A 14,916-nucleotide genomic window follows, 5' to 3' on the forward strand; every position below is an offset into this window, starting at 1 on the left:
AGATCTATTATCTCCTAACCAAACCCAGACTTTTTCTTGCCGTCCAATCACAGACTTGCCAATTCAGCTCAGTAAGAACTCTTTGCAAGGCAGATACTCTGGGCAACTGTCTGCATCTCCAGTTTATCTCAACTGAGCTAAAGAAACCAGGAAGTAACCAGGCAGTTTGATTGACAGCCAGGTGGGTTGTAACAAGGTTAATTTATAGAAGGGCCAATTTCTACTGAAATCTACACTTTTTGTAAAATGAAAAAAAAAAAAAAAGAAAAAGAGAACACACTTCAAAAATAAAGCATGTCAGCAAACTGAAGTGTCACTTTTATGTGATTGGATATTAGATCTAACTCCTTACTAATAAGCTTCAATGTAATTAATAAATAAGTAACCTGGAGCTATAATAAAAAATTCCAAAAGGTCATTGTTATATGCTTCCACATACCAACAATGGTATTGCCAACCACCAGAGGGGCCTTTGGGTAGAGAGCCTTCAGCTGAAGCAGCTCTTGAAGGCTGGCTGGGGTTATCCAGGTCATACATTTCCCTTGAAAGGTCAGCTTAATTTTATTTTCATTGTCCATTAGCTGATGAGAGAGAAATATTAAAACTAGCAGAGTAGATCATAAAATAGATTAATAAATAAAAACATGTCAAAATCCCAAACATTTTCATTGTTGTATTTACATAGTGTTTGAGATATCAGATCTCAAACACTATGAAATACAATATGTAAATACAACAATGAACAGTGCAAAGTGTTGATCTTTCTTGGATATGAAAGGCAACGTTTAGTTTCAGCAGAGTTTTTATTAAGTCATAATGAATTAGGTTATGCCACCTGGGGAAGATGCCAATGATAAGCCTGTGCAACCCCTCACCCTTTGTTCCTTTACGCTGAGTAATAAACAGACAGCACAAGGGGCTGTACAAAAAAGGTCATGTCCTCTGCTTGATTTAACCGCCATGCTCCTTGCTCAACCAGACAAATTGAGTTGTTATACGTAAAGAAAGCATTCACAGTTTTCACTTTACTTCGGCAGAGAAAAATTAATTATATATTGTAAACATATCTATAAAATAATATATATATATATAAATCTAAAGATTATAATATTTTTTAAAAAACAGGCATAACAATAAAAAAAATAATAATATAATCAAAAAGGCATTTAAAAAATGTAGCTTTAAATTCTATATGACACCATATATTTTAAGACAGCATGAAATCTGACTTCTTGCACATTAGCAACCCATAAAAAAGGTCAGCTATGAATAGATAAAAGTAAATAACAAGCCTGTACTGTCAAGCTCAGCCTTAGGATAATTTGATACCCTAATTTACAGGTTGATTGGGGAGGGGGGGGGTGACATTGGTATAACTGAGAGCCGCTGGGTGTTTTTTCAGCAGAATTTGATTGCGATACCAATTAGTAAATTAGAATGTTTTATGATTTTAACCAATTTTAATAACTAAATATTATGCATGCACCTGCAATGTATTTTTCTGCTTAGTCCCTTTAAGTGATGACTAGTGATGTCCCGAACGGTTCGCTGGCGAATAGTTCCTGGCGAACATAGCGTGTTCGTGTTCGCCGTGGATGGCGAACATATGCGATGTTCGGTCCGCCCCCTATTCGTCATCATTGAGTAAACTTTGACCCTGTACCTCACAGTCAGCAGACACATTCCAGCCAATCAGCAGCAGACCCTCCCTCCCAGATCCTCCCACCTCCTAGACAGCATACAATTTAGATAAAATCTGAAGCTGCATTCATTTTTTTTTGTATTATTATTTTTTTTTTGTGTGTGTTTGTGTTTATTATACATTATCCCCCATAGCCAGTAACCTGTGTTTATTATACATTATCCCCCATAGCCAGTAACCTGTGTTTATTATACATTATCCTCCCATAGCCAGTAACCTGTGTTTATTATACATTATCCCTCCATAGCCAGTAACCTGTGTTTATTATACATTATCCCCCCCATAGCCAGTAACCTGTGTTTATTATACATTATCCTCCCATAGCCAGTAACCTTTGTTTATTATACATTATCCCTCCATAGCCAGTAACCTGTGTTTATTATACCTTATCCCCCATAGTCATTTATCGTTGGACCTAGGCAGCATGATGTCTTAGGCCGGCCCAGAGAGTGAGTGAATAATATAATATATGTAAATCGGGTTCATGCAAAGAGGGTGAAAAGGTATTAAAGAAAAACACACTAATTGCATCAAATTTACAAAGCCAAACTTTTAAAAGCTTTCATCATTTCTTTCTCGGGATGAGGAATATATCGGTTGTAGACTGAGGACTTCCATCTGCCCAATCTTTTAATAATATGCACTGGAGTGTCAGTGTTGAAGGAGACCGAAGCTGCCCCTATTCTAAATGAAAGACTCGAGACATGGATACAACCCAATCTTAGGAGTAGTGTTCTGATGTAGAAGATGAATTTTGCCGTAGTCAGAGGGATTCAGTGAGAGTAGTGGTGAAATGTGTGTGGCATGACTGAGTGTGGGTAAGTAAGAGTCAAGTATTTTAACTGGGCACTAGTTCTAGGTGGGATAAAGTGGTATAGCGGATGGATGAGTAGCTTGGTTCGTTTTAGAGGTTTGTAGAGAAAGTATATAGTGATCATGATTTTTAGCGATATCCAATATTTTTAAGGTGGTCCCGGTGCCACCACTCATATCTGGTGTCACAATAGCTTGCATTTAAAAAAAAAAAAAACTTTTTTGACTGTAATATAATAGCAGTCAGTTTCCTTCACACGTGTGCGTTTCAGGGCCTGCCAGGGCAGTGTCACACCAGTGCAACTCATATCTGGTGTAACAGTAGTGTACATTTAAAAAAAAAATACATGGGGCTTGTTGTCACCTTTCGGGGACCCTTGGTGTTGTACGTGGCTGGGTGGAGGAAGAGACCTTCAATGACATCAGTGAGGACAAGGAACGGGACATGGCTAGCTTGGTATCCAACCTTGTGCAAATGGGGAGTTTGCGGTTGTGCAAATGAACTGTTTGCGGTTGTTTGTGGTGCGTTAAACGGGGAGTTTGGTCTGTCACTGTGAAGCGGGCGTAACCCTTACACTACCTGATCGATACAACATGATATCTGATGTTTTAAAGCACGTTATTCCAAACAATTTAGGAATGTTAGGTGATTTATACCCTTTATGGATTAAAACCAGACTCTGCATCAACTATGTAAATTTTCCATGGGAGTTTTGCCATGGATCCCCCTCCGGCATGCCACAGTCCAGGTGTTAGTCCCCTTGAAACAACTTTTCCATCACTATTGTGGCCAGAAAGAGTCCCTGTGGGTTTTAAAATTTGCCTGCCTATTGAAGTCTATGGCGGTGTCAGGATCGGGACAGGGATCCAACACGCAGAGTACAAACAGGTGGTAGGTACGTATACCGGACCTTAGAATGGCCGGACTTAACGTAAGGAGTAAGTAGAGAATGGTCTAAGAACAAGCCGAGGTCGAGGGAACGAGAGGACAGGTAAGCGAGAGACAAGCCGAGTCAAAGGGTAACAGAGGTAAACAGGGTAGTACAAACAAGCCGGGTCAGAACCAAAGAGACAACTAGAATACAAGAGCACTGAGTGACTAGACAGGCTAGAACCACGACAGGGCAATGAGCAGATGCCGAAAGCCTTACTTTATACCTTGATTCTAGAGGGTAATCACGCCCCCGACGAGTCCTGATTAGTGCTCGGGACTTGACGGACAGGTCGACCCGGGTTGGCGTCATGACGTCGACTACTGAGCGTCGCGTCATATAAGGAAGTGGATCCCTCGCGGTCGGCTTGTAAATGGCCGAGAGGACCGCGAGGAACGGAAGAAACAACCCCTCTGGGAGGATAAACGTCTAAGTCTCTCACCTCCTCTGAGGTAGAGACTACAGGTACCCTGACAGGCGGTTCGCCAGGTTCGCCCGTTCGCGAACATTTGCGGAAGTTCGCCGTTCGCGAACGGAAAATTTTATGTTCGCGACATCACTAGTGATGACTATACCCACTATTTCTGGATTATCAACCTCCATTTCCCAAGCAAATGCAATGACTTCCTCCCAAGTAGATATATTGTTTACCACAGAATACATCACATTCCCATAGATGGAACACTAGAAGCATTATTTTTATATTTAAATCATCTATTAAGTGTGACTATGTAAAATGCACAAAAATTTTGTTCTACCCACAACATTGTACATGTGAACATTATATCCTCTTTTAACGAAACAAAATTAATAAAGACCAGTAATACCCTTCACTGTTCCTTTTACAATTTTCAGTCTTAATTTTACTTCTGTACCTTTATTCTGCAAGTACATATTCAGAGTTGCACAATAACAGGGATACACAGTTTTACCTTCAGACCTATATATATTAGATATAAGTTTACTTACAGCGAAATAGAAGTCACAGGTAATAATTAACTACTAACATTGTTGATTCAAAGATAAAGGTTACTGCACTCGCATAGTGAAAACCAGGTAGATCAAAGACCGGGTTGGCAAAACCCAATTTAGTAGATATTAGTAAAAAGTAGATCCACGCACTCAACGTTTCTGCAAAAAGACAGATTTATTGTAAACTGGATGTGCAACATTTCGGCCAACACAGAGGCCCTTGTCAAGCTCAACTCGAGTTTGACAAAGGCCTCTGTGTAGGCTGAAACATTGCACATTCGGTTTTCAATAATAAAGAAATAAATCTGCCTTTTTGAAGAAACCTTGAGTGCCTGGACCTACTTTCTATTAATATGAATGATAAACATTGTGATTAATCAATACAAAATAGCCATGTATGTACCCAATTTACATTCGATCTTACCACTTTCATTGTCAGATTACACAATCCCCCACCCCTCAATTAAAGCAGCATGGCTAAACATTGTGTTTAAATTACCATATTTTAGTATTTCCTTGCTTTTCTAAGATCATTCTAGCTGTTTCTGTAGGTGTTGCCAATGTGCGTTTAAAAGTCTTTCACAAAAAGTATTACCGATCTCAAAAAATTAAATACATATAGATATCTTACTATGAGTTCTGGAGGAAAGATCAGTTCTTGCGTTGGATCAAGTGGTAGAAAGCTTTCTTCTTGAAACAACCCATTCTGATTCTACAAAAAACAAAAACAGAGGCTAGTATCATCAAAGCCAGAATTTAATGTCAGGCTCAGCTGGGCACAAGTACCGTGTACTTTTCTCTCCTGCATTTTTTTTGTGGAAAGGTTTTTAAAAAGGTAGTAACATTCAGAAGATTAAAAAAAGAAAATGATAGATAAATAAATACATAAATAAATAAAATTAATGAAAAAGATACAAACCAACTTAAGATCAACTTACCTAAAATGCCTGCAGACTAAGATATGCAATTATTCTAGAACAGTGTTCTAAAACTATAGGTGCAGTGGGAAGCTACAGCCCCTTTTCTACTCTGTTACTTCTCAATAATTCATACAAATCTAATCTTTTATTTGTTGACAAAAGGCGGAGGCTCCACTGTAAATTTTTGTCCAGTCCAAGCAGCTGTCACATGTTATGGCCATGAGATTCAGGCATTGTCTCACACGTGGCGGGACATCATCTATAAGCTCTTGTGGGATCCTCCAAAGACCTCAGTGCTGTACTTTCCTGTATGGTCAATAGTACAGCACTGATGCAGTCTCTGGCAAATGAAGTGCCAGGAGCCAAAGAAGACCTCCATGAAGAAGATGGGGCATGCGTAAGGGATAGCCTCAAGTAAATCAACCTTGCACTGCACCCCACGACCACCGGAAATGTCACCTACAGGTGTAATATTTGCAAAGACCCCCCCAAAAAACAGATCCACTGTAATTACCAGACTGTTTCATCGGATACAAGACATCTGGCAACTTTTGGTCAGGTAAGCAAAGTCTGACTGAACAGTCTGGTAACTGAGCTTCTGAAAACTAAGTCCTGCCTCAGTGGATGAGTTGATGTGTTCTACATCTCATGCATTTTTAACATACCCTGAATATAAGACATGGTGAATCTAAACCAATCTAGCAGGAGAGAGTAATATAGTTCTGCAGAATTTCAAAATTCTGACAGATTTGTTTACGTGGATTTGAGTCTCTTGGATATTTATAGTTGTTTTTATTTCTATTTGTATTTTTTTTTCTTTTTATTTGGCAATGGCCATGCCAGCTAGAAGCCCAATGTTCAAAAAATAAATATAATTAATAAATAACAGGCTAACGAAAATGCACAAAATAAAAAACTGTTAGGTTATGTGACATTGTGAATTGGAACGTGCCACAGCAGTCATACAACATTTAAGCCAAAATAAATATTGTAAAAACACTTTCAAGTAACTACTGAATAGAAAGCAGAGTTAAACATTAAACACGGAATGGGGTTCAGTGGTAGAACAATAAAGACTGCAGACAAACCCAGGGAGCCATGACACTTGGTTGTCTCTACTAATTCAGCAGCCATGCTGTAAAAATGAATGAATGAGATGGATATAATATTTTAACCAGCCGTTTACAGTTGTGACCATGGCATGTATTCAATATCAAGCATCATAAACTTGAGTGAAAGGGACACTACAGGCAATGACCCTCGATGAAGTGGTCTGCGTGCAGCGTCCCTGTCAATTTAACTCTGTATGTAAAACATTGCAGGGTTAAGACTGCCTCTAGTGGCTGTCTACCAGACTGCCTTTTCACGGAGTTTAACTCTGTGAAACAATTCTGGATGTCCTCATGCTTTGCATGAGGATGTTCAGAATCTTGAAAAAACCCCTACAGGAAAGCGTTGATTCAAAGCTTTTCTATAGCGAAAGTGTAATGTGCATTGGGTTTCCAGATTGCCATGATGTTGGCAGAAAAGGAACCAGATCCAATGGGGACCTCTGGAGGGGGGCATGGAGGCAGAAGGACACCAACTATAGAGTTCCTTTAATGATTTTGAAGGTATTATAATGCATTATATACACCCAGCTAACATGTTGGTAGCATTACACATTAACCCCAACTCCTAACCACACGCATCATAGTCAACCGTTTAAGTAGCAACAATGTTTTGCGCACAACGACGACATTAAGTAGTTGCTGTTTTGACGAAAAGGAACAAATTGCATGTCAAGATTTTGCATTAGTTAGACGCGCTAGAGCCCACACCCCCAATATTCTAAAAGGACACCTATCCTTCTACTGTAGAGCCACTGCTCCACTTTAGATCAGAACATAATCTGAAGACAACCTGTCTTCCACAGAGACCCTAAAATTATAATGATTTATTTAGCAGTGCTGTACAATAAGTGAACAGTGAAACATTAAATTACAATAAGTGAAAAGTCAAATATTTAATTCTAACAAGACATGTCTGACAAATAGTAGCAGAAGAGAGCCTTGCTCAAACAAACGATTAATCGAAAGGCAAAATATAAAAATGTGTCCCCATTACAGTCGCTTCTCTGATGTTTTGTTGTAATCTTGAAGATTTAAGAGTTAAAGATAAATTGGTCTACGAGTATAAGTACAAATGATTTTGTTATAAAGCTGCTCCTAAATGATCCTTTTAGTACTATACACGAAGAGATGAGAGAACAGAGAGAGAAAAAAATGTATTGGTCTTTCTATACCAAATTGTCTTTATTTTTTTTAACACTAAGCATAGTAATTCATATATACATAATCACTATATTAATGCAACCAACTAACATTTTTGCTTTAAAAAAGTAAAAATAAAGGGAAAGATCTTACAGGGTTTACGGTTGAAGCCTGTTGCAGACCGTTGACGCCATTGGTGTGGTTTGACACGCCATTCACATCTCTTGTTCCGTTTTCCTTCAACTGGCAGCAATCTGCTCTCTGTAAACAGAAACATTTAAGAAGTACAAACAAACAAACAAAAAAAAAAACACAAAACACGGTCACGCAGTTTAAAACGTATATCATAATTGATCCTAAAAGATTAAATTATAATTATTTTTTAAATCATTGATTGGATGTTCTTCTTCAGTCACAGGGTTATTCACTAAAGCATGTGGTTTACTCAATTCTTTATTTTTTTTTTTTTTTAATTCTTTATTTTTAAAAGATTTTTGTTTTATGGGGTGGGGGTACAGAAAAGAAAACGGGTGGTTTAAAATTTGTAGTACAAATTTCACAAAACATACATGTACTTTTTGCGATAGACAAACAGTTCAAGTGTGTATATCATATAACTGTTGGTGGTTTCCACCTGTTTTAATTGCAAATAAACAATTTCTACCTTCTGGTCGATATCTTTTGTATCTGGGGATTGGGGTGGGGTACAGAAGTGAAAAGGGGGGGGGTAGGGAACCTATTCCTTAACTTTGCGTCTCGAGAATTGTTCCGGTAATGATTCCTTGCATTGTTTGTGTTTGTAACCAATATTGGGGGTGTCGTTCCCATAGACTATTTAACACATTTTCAACTCAACCTAAATAACATACAGTTATGTAACTTTGTAGCAATATGATGAGCAGTATTTAACCTTTGCTAGGTGTAGGGGGGGGGGGACATCATTCAGGGGTGGGGTATGTTTTATTTTTGGGGGGTCCCCTGTTTTGGGGTGTCTAGAGGGGTAGTGGGGGGGGGTTGAGGGGTGGGGGCGTAGGCGTCCCTGACATCTGGGTTGAGTGGTTGCTCGTTATTGACTCAGGATGTTTTAGTGGTATCAAGATTAGCCCTGTTGTGTGGTTACAATTGAGACCGGGTTTGAGTATAGGTAGATCTTATTGCCTGTATGATAGCTTTCACAGGTCTGGGGTAATTTTCGTCTGTGGTGGATGTATCCCTTTGTATGTCGTTTGTGTGTTCCTCATGAGTCGACCAGGTTATGGTTCTCCTGTGTACCAGTTGCCAGTCTCTCGATGTATACGCTTTCTCTGCCCTCTGTTTCCTAAGTGGCTGTGGAGGGTTCCATGAGCCACAGGTCCCATATTTTATTGCAATGTGTTGTGGTATCGTGTATGAGCGCTGATAAGTTGTCCATCGACCTGGCCTCGTTCATTTTCTTTTTAATGTCTGTGAGTGTCGGGATTGTGGGTGCACCCCAGTGGGACGCTATGGCTCTCCTAGTGGCCAAGGCTAATTTGGCTAGTAATTTCTTGTGGGCTCGCGGTGTATTTTCGAGCGGTTTGGATAATAGCCATAGCCACGGGTCCCTTGGGATATTGTCGTGTAAAACTTTTGAGGCAAGGGCCGCTACGTCTGTCCAAATTTGTGTGATGTGGGGACATTCCCACCACATGTGGTAATAAGTTCCCTTGTGGCCGCACTTCTTCCAGCATCTATCTGATGCGGATAGTCCCATTTGCTTGTGTTTTAGTGGGGTGTGGTACCAGCGCATTAGGGTTTTGTATGCCTGCTCTTTATGTGTTACACATATTGTTACCGTTGCTGTGGCTTCCCATATGGCTGACCAATCAGTGGGGTCTGCGGGGGGTCCTAGATCCCTTTCCCAAGCTGTGACATACCCTGGGGGCCGTGTCCCCGTCGTTTTGAGTAAGTGTGCGTAAGTCGTGGAGATCTGGCTTTTTTGTATGGGGGCATGTATACATGTTTGTTCGAAGGCTGTGAGTGGTGTGAGACCGGCTCGTTTGTATGTGGGGGTTTCCAGGAGGTTTTTAATTTGTAGGTATCGGAAGAAGTCGTGTGTGGTGAATGGTCTGTTTTGAGGTAGGTCTGTGAATGCAGTGATTTTCTGGTTTTGGAAGAATTGGTATGTCCGTATGAGGTCATTGTCTTCGTAGTGGGTGAAGTCTTTTGGGGTCATGCCTGGTGTGAAGTGTTTGTTTCTCAGGATTGGTGTCATGGGGGAGGGGTTCGTCGTGAGTGCATGTTTTATGGAGAGTTTGTTCCAGATTGCTATGGAGGTGTCGAGTGCCGGTGTGGTGGGAGGGGGTTGTGGTCTTGCTTGCTTTGGGACCCAGATATAGAGGGAGGGGAAATCTTGGCCAAATAAGTCATGCTCAAGGTCCACCCATCTTTTCAGTCCTATGGGGGTGTGCAGTGCTTTAATCTGAGCTAGTTGAGCTGCGTGGAAATAGTGGAGGAAATGGGGTAAGCCAAGACCTCCGGATCGTGTCGGGAGGTAGAGGATGTCTCTCCGTATCCTGGCTCGTTTGTTGGCCCAGACAAAGCGGTCTATTTGTGATTGCAATAGTTTAAAGTCCTTGGCAACTACTTGGACCGGTAGTGTCTGGTATAAGTATAAGAATCTCGGGAGGAGATTCATCTTTATGCAAGCTACCCTTCCTAGCCAAGAGATGGAGTGGGATTCCCAGGTCTTGAGGTCGGCCGTTGCTTTTAGCAGTAAGGGGGAGTAATTGAGTTGGTATGTCTTGGATACGTCTACTGGTAAGTCTACACCTAGATAGTGTATGTGTGTGAGGTTGAAGTGGAACGGGTAGTCTGATTTTAGTGCGTCTAGGTCCTCTTGGGGGATTTGTACCGGGAGTGCTTCCGTCTTGTCTAGGTTAAGGCGGTAGCCTGAGACCCGTGCGTATTCTTGTATGGTGTGTAGTAGGGATGGGAGTGAGTTCCTCGGATCGGTGATGGTGAGGAGTAGGTCATCGGCATAGCCTGCCACTTTATATTCTTCGTCTCTAATGCGTACTCCTTTTATTGATGCGTCAGTGCGCAGGGTTTGGAGTAGGGGTTCTAATGAGAGGGCAAATAGGAGTGGGGAGAGGGGGCAGCCCTGTCTCGTCCCGTTGAAAATGCGGAAAGAGGGGGGCTGAGCATTTGGGATTAGGAGGTTCGCTACCGGTGTGGAGTACAGGACTTCTAGTGCGTTTAGAATTGTGTCCGGGAATCGGAATTTGTGCAGGGTGGCAAAAAGGAATGGCCATAACAGTCGGTCAAATGCCTTTTCGGCGTCTAGGGATAGGAATAGGGTGGGAATTTGTCGGTGAGATGTCGTCCATAGGAGGTCGAAGGTTCGTCTTGTGTTGTCGTACGCCTGTCTAAGGGGTATGAAGCCCACCTGGTCTGGGTGGATAAGTTTGTGTACGTGGGGGTTGATCCTGTCCGCAAGTAATTTTGTTAGTAGCTTTACGTCTACGTTTAGTAAGGATATCGGTCTGTAGTGGCTTGGATCTAGGTGGGTTTTGTTAGGTTTGGGGAGAAGGCATACATTTGCTCTTAGGATGTCGGGGGGTATGGGGTGTCCTTGTAATATTGCGTTAAAGAGGTTGCAGAGGTGGGGGAGGAGGATGGCGGGGAAAGTTTTGTAATATAGTCCTGTGAAACCGTCCGGGCCTGGGCTTTTATTTGGTTTGGTATTTTTGATGGTTTTTGCAATTTCTTCGATGGTGACTGGTTCACTTATTTTGGCTATTGCTTCCGCTTTTAAGGCTGGTAGGGGTATTTTTTTTAGGTATTCGTCTATGGATCGTCTGGTCTTGTCGGGGTCTAGTCGGGTGTTGGGGCTGTGGTCGTATAGCGTGGAGAAATATTTTTGGAAGACCTCCCCGATCTGAGATGGTGCTTGGTGTTTGGTGCCGTCTAGTGATTGTATTGTGTCTATTCGCTTTTGGTCGGCCCTGCGTTTCAGTTTCCTGGCAAGTAGGGTGTCGGCTTTGTTAGATTTTTCATAATAGGTTTGTTTGGTCCATTGCATGGCTTTGTGTGTGTCTTTTGTCATAAAGTCCTTGATTTTGGATCGGCATTCTGTGATTTCTTTGAGAATGTCTTGTGTGGGGTTTTGTTTGTGGCTTGTTTCCAGGGATCGGAGGTTTGTGAGGGCTGTAGTTAACTCTGCTAGTTGGGTTTTTTTCAGGTGTGATGCTAGGCTTATAAATTTCCCTCTCAGGACCGTCTTATGGGCAGCCCACAGTATGCCTGGTGAGGATGCTGTGGGTGCATTCAGTGTGAAGTAGTTTGTCAGTTCCGTGTGTATTGCCTCTGTTATTTGTGGGTTGTGTAGTAGCGTGGGGTTAAGTTTCCAGGACCATGGTCTAGCTACGTCGGGGACTTTGATTGATAATGTAATGTCTGCGTGGTCTGACCACGTGATGTTGCCTATGTCAGCCGCTTGGGTCATGTGCGTGAGGGATGGTGAGATCAGAAAAAGGTCAATGCGGGAGTACGAGTTGTGGGGGTGGGAATAGAATGTGTAGTCCTTAGTGGTCGGGTGGAGTAGGCGCCAGACGTCTACCAGTCTCTGTCTTTGTACGAATTCCTGTAGTAGTTTGTCCATCTTGGGTGTTGTGTTTTGATGCGTCCGGGTTCGTCTTCTGTCCACTGTAGGTGACAGTGTGGCGTTGAAGTCGCCTCCTACGATTTTGAGGTGGCCTGGGGTTAGAGCTAGGTGGGCTTGGAATGTGTCCCAGAACTCTTTATTTGGGGTGTGTGGCGCATATAGTGAGGTTATGGCGTAGCGGGTGTGTCCTGCTTGGCCTGTGATCGTGAGGAATATACCTTGTGGGTCTTTGAGTATTTGTTTTATGTTGAGGGGGCAAGTTTTTCTCAGTAGGATAGCCACTCCGTTTTGTTTGGTCATGGGGGAGTTTGCTGTGTAGTACTCTCTGTAGTGTCTGCTAGTAAGGGGGAATGGTTTGGATTGTGTGAAATGGGTTTCTTGTAAAAGAATTATGTCTGTGTTGGTACGGTTTGCCCATCTCATTAGTTTGTGTCTCTTTGCGGGGTTATTGAGTCCTTTGCAGTTGATAGATACGCATGTCAGTTTGGTGTTCATGGCGTCTTGGTGTGTGTGGGGTGGGTCGGTGGGGGGGAGGTGAGTGTGGGTCCGGGGTGGAAGGGTTGTCTGTTCCGTTGTTGGCTGTTGAGTGTGAAGAGTCGGGTCTTTGAGTGAGTGAGGTCAGGGGATCGCCTTTGGGTCGGGAGGAGGGTCGGATATGTCCTGGTCTTATACCTACGCTGCCAGGTGAGGTGGGGGCGGAGGCAGAGGGGGTGTAGGTGCCCTTGTATCGGTGCAAACCTATTCCAGGTCCCTCGTGGGTGTTCTATGGGCCTGTTGGAGATGGAAGCGGGTTTGGTCGCTTGTTACCAGGTGGATGTAGTTAAGGGTAGGATGTGTGAGTTGAGTCGGAGGAGTCTGGAAGGGGTAGAACCTCGCTTCCCGTCCTCTCCGAGCCATGGGTGTGTTACCTTGATCGTTTTCTTTTGGCGGGTCATTGTGGCCCGGTGACTGGGGTTGCGTTTAGGAGGAGGCCTCGGCATGGCCGGGTGTGTAAAGGCGGTATAGGTTCTGCGGATCTGTGGAGAGAGTGTACATATCGTTAGGCTTTGTTATCAGACGAGGGGTGAGCTGAGGTGGCTGGGGATCCCTGGTGGGTGGTACCCTGGGTTGTCCTTTATGTTGTAGGCTTTACGCCTGAGTGGTGATTGTGCGTTAGTAATCTCTGAGGGGGGGGACCCCCTGTGCTGGTGTATTTTGTGTACCTTTACTCTAGGTTGTGTCTCCCTTGTTACTATCACAGGTGGGGTGAGCTTGAGGAGTATATTCGTATAAAAGTTACACGGTGCAACCTATTGGGGTAGATAGTTCTTAGTCCTTATCCGGGGTTTAGCGGTAGGATCTGCTGGGTGAGAAGAGTGTCCCTTGGCTTTTGTGCCACAGTATAGAGCGAGTTATAACCTTTTGGTCCTAGTATGGGCAGAGTATTGCTAATTGTTACTCATGTCGTAGTGGATGGGGGGAACAGTGCCTCCATACTCTTGCGTCATAATATCGGAGGCGTGAAACGCCGTGTGGGATTTTTATGCTCGTGGCTCTTTGGGTGGCTGGTGGTAGAGAATAGTGGTCTTGTTGGCCCGTGGCATGTCCGCTTTTCATGCTGGCGGGTCGTACCATGGCCTGCTGAGCATTGGGGACATAATTTGGGCTGTATAGTAGTACCTGCCATACCCTCGCCATTTTGGCGGTTCGATGCTGTGGGGGATTGTGAAAAGAGAGAAAGGGGAGAGGGTTGTCTGTGGCTTAGTTACAGTAGGCTTGGCCCTCTGGTCTGGCATATTTATTATGCTGGTACATCAGTCTGTTACCTCTCATATAAACTTAGTAGCAGGGATGAGCATAAACAGTATAACAATAAGATATTTCAACATTGTAATGTAAATGGGTGTAGCTGTCTACGTCCCCGTAAGAGGTATAGCGGTAGGTTCCGCTGTAGGGAATACGTGTCTATTGACCTTTGTGCCACCGTGAAGGGGGGATAGTGATACCGCCGGATTTGAGTCCTGGCAGGGTAACTTCTGGTAACAAGGGGGTCAGCGTTGTTTGGTGCCCCTGTCTCAATTGGGGGGGGGAGATAGCGCCTTGTCATTTATGAGCCCTGTTACAAGTAGCGTAGTGCTACCCAGAGTAGTTGTGTTGGGCTTTTTCGCGGGGTGGGCTGGCGTGCCCGGGTGGCGGGTTATATCATGGCTCGCAGGGTAGAGGGAATGTGAGGTGGGCCGTAGAGTGGTGTCCGCCAAACCCTCATCTTCCAGACGGCCCAGTATTGTGGGTGATTATTAGGGTAGCGCAATAAAAAATTGGGGAGGTAGGGACGGGGATTTTCGGCTGAGCTGGTGGCTTAAGCCTTTTTCCCCCGGGTCTGGTGTATTTTGCGTGAGGGTGTGCCAGCCTATGATTTCACATATTAAAACCTCGTAACGGGAGTGAGTATTAACAGAAAAGAAAGTAAACATTAACACAATTCAACATTTCGGTCCTTTAGGGTATACAGGCCTGAGTCCTTGTAGGGTTTACAGCGGTATGGTCCACTGGATAGAGAGAGAGTCCACGGGCCGTGAACGTTTTGATCAAGTCCCAGTGGCCTGGTTTTCAGTCCCGGTTGTCGGTGGAGGCCCATTCCTTGTTTGGTGTCGGTGCGGTGGGTGAGGGCGGTTGGTCGCGTTGGCCTCTCTGATTTCGCTGTTGTTGCGTCGGTCTCTTG

General features: G+C 43.3%; 1 protein-coding gene across 1 annotated transcript in view; it reads right to left on the reverse strand.

The window, feature by feature from the left end:
* LOC134571542 (aldehyde oxidase 1-like) overlaps positions 1 to 14,916 on the reverse strand; it is a 125,922-nt gene that overhangs the window by 89,330 nt on the left and 21,676 nt on the right. Inside the window, exons 7-9 of the mRNA XM_063429876.1 lie at positions 7,745 to 7,852; positions 5,051 to 5,131; positions 440 to 581 (exon numbers count right to left, since the gene is read on the reverse strand). Coding sequence (XP_063285946.1) covers positions 440 to 581; positions 5,051 to 5,131; positions 7,745 to 7,852 — 331 coding nt within the window. The remainder of the gene's footprint in view (positions 1 to 439; positions 582 to 5,050; positions 5,132 to 7,744; positions 7,853 to 14,916) is intronic.

Source organism: Pelobates fuscus, chromosome 8 (assembly GCF_036172605.1).
Source record: "Pelobates fuscus isolate aPelFus1 chromosome 8, aPelFus1.pri, whole genome shotgun sequence".
Taxonomy (NCBI): Eukaryota; Metazoa; Chordata; class Amphibia; order Anura; family Pelobatidae; genus Pelobates; species Pelobates fuscus.